The 1,274-nt window shown below is 32.8% G+C and overlaps 1 protein-coding gene and 1 long non-coding RNA gene across 2 annotated transcripts in view; both read right to left on the reverse strand.

The window, feature by feature from the left end:
* LOC103467067 (ribosomal biogenesis protein LAS1L-like) overlaps positions 1–49 on the reverse strand; it is a 3,510-nt gene extending 3,461 nt beyond the window's left edge. The window contains exon 1 of the mRNA XM_008413122.1: positions 41–49. Coding sequence (XP_008411344.1) covers positions 41–49 — 9 coding nt within the window. The remainder of the gene's footprint in view (positions 1–40) is intronic.
* A 501-nt stretch (positions 50–550) lies between these two features.
* LOC103466949 (uncharacterized) lies at positions 551–1,106 on the reverse strand. Its single transcript, XR_534011.2, has 2 exons — positions 748–1,106; positions 551–656 (listed from the first exon to the last, which is right to left on the reverse strand). It is a non-coding gene; the product is annotated as an uncharacterized LOC103466949 (long non-coding RNA).
* Between the last annotated feature and the right edge of the window lie 168 nt (positions 1,107–1,274).

Below are 1,274 nucleotides of genomic sequence, written 5' to 3' on the forward strand. Positions count from 1 at the left end.
GAAAACGTATTAAAGTTAGATTTTCCACATTTTTTGGCACCTTTGTCATTACTAAAACTGCTCTAATTAAAAATCTACAACTCATACACACTTCATACCTGGACTAGATTATTCTGATCTAATAGCAGAATATTTAAAACCATGTTTGGGATTTGTGAAACCCTTTTCTGATTTGTGAAACTTCAATAAAGGTCGATTTTCAACATATTTTGGCACCTCTGTCATTACTAAAACTGTTCTAATTAAAAAACTACAACTCAGACACTTCAAACCTGGACTAGATTATTCTGCTCTTCAAGCTGGATATTTAAAACCTTGTTTGGGATTTTTGTGAAACCCTTTTCTGATTTGTGAAAAATCAAGAAAGTTAGATTTTCAAAAAATTGTTGGCATCTGGACCACACTAGAAATGATACTGAAAACTACAATCCTGGAGTGGATTATTTGAATTTAGCTGGCTTTAGATTTTGAGCAGAATGAAACAAAAAATGAAAATAGGCTATTCACTATTGTTATGAAATGTCCTTGCTTAAAAAAACAACAAATGTCAAACTTCAAACTTGGAAACGTTTTATTTCATGGCTTTTCCTTAATTGTTGTTCTTTGCACGCCTCTCTATTTCTGCTCTAATCTGCATCAGAAGTGCTTCTCTTTCGCTGCAACAAAGAAACATTATGAATCACTTAAAATATTTTGCTACATTCATATGTGATGTTTTTATACTTTTATTCCCTTTAATTCTCTTACCTCTCCTCCATTTGGCTATGCTCCACTTTTTGCACTGCCTCTCCCCTGWTTAGTCCCATTTTTTCCCCCCCAATGCCTTTATCGACGCCTGCATTAAATCAACATATTTAATTAGTAAAACAGCAGTTTTAGTAATGAAAGAGGTGCCAAAAAATGGTGAAAATCGAATGAGTTTTCACAAATCAGAAAAAGGTTTCACAAATCCCAAACATGGTGGTTTTAAACATCCAGCTTGAAAAGCAGAATAATCTAGTCCAGGTTTGAAGTGTGTATGAGTTGTAGATTTTTAATTAGAGCCGTTTTAGTAATGACAGAGGTGCCAAAAAATGTGGAAAATCGACCTTTATTGAGTTTTCACAAATCAGAAAAAGTTTTCACAAATCCCAAACATGGCTTTAAATATCCAGCTTGAAGAGAATAATCTAGTCCRKGTTTGAAGTGTCTATGAGTTGTAAATTTTTAACTAGAAAAGTTCTAGTAATGAAACAGTTGCCAAAAATGGTGAAAATCGAATTTTAATAAGTTTT

This window comes from Poecilia reticulata, linkage group LG7 (genome assembly GCF_000633615.1).
Source record: "Poecilia reticulata strain Guanapo linkage group LG7, Guppy_female_1.0+MT, whole genome shotgun sequence".
NCBI lineage: Eukaryota > Metazoa > Chordata > Actinopteri > Cyprinodontiformes > Poeciliidae > Poecilia > Poecilia reticulata.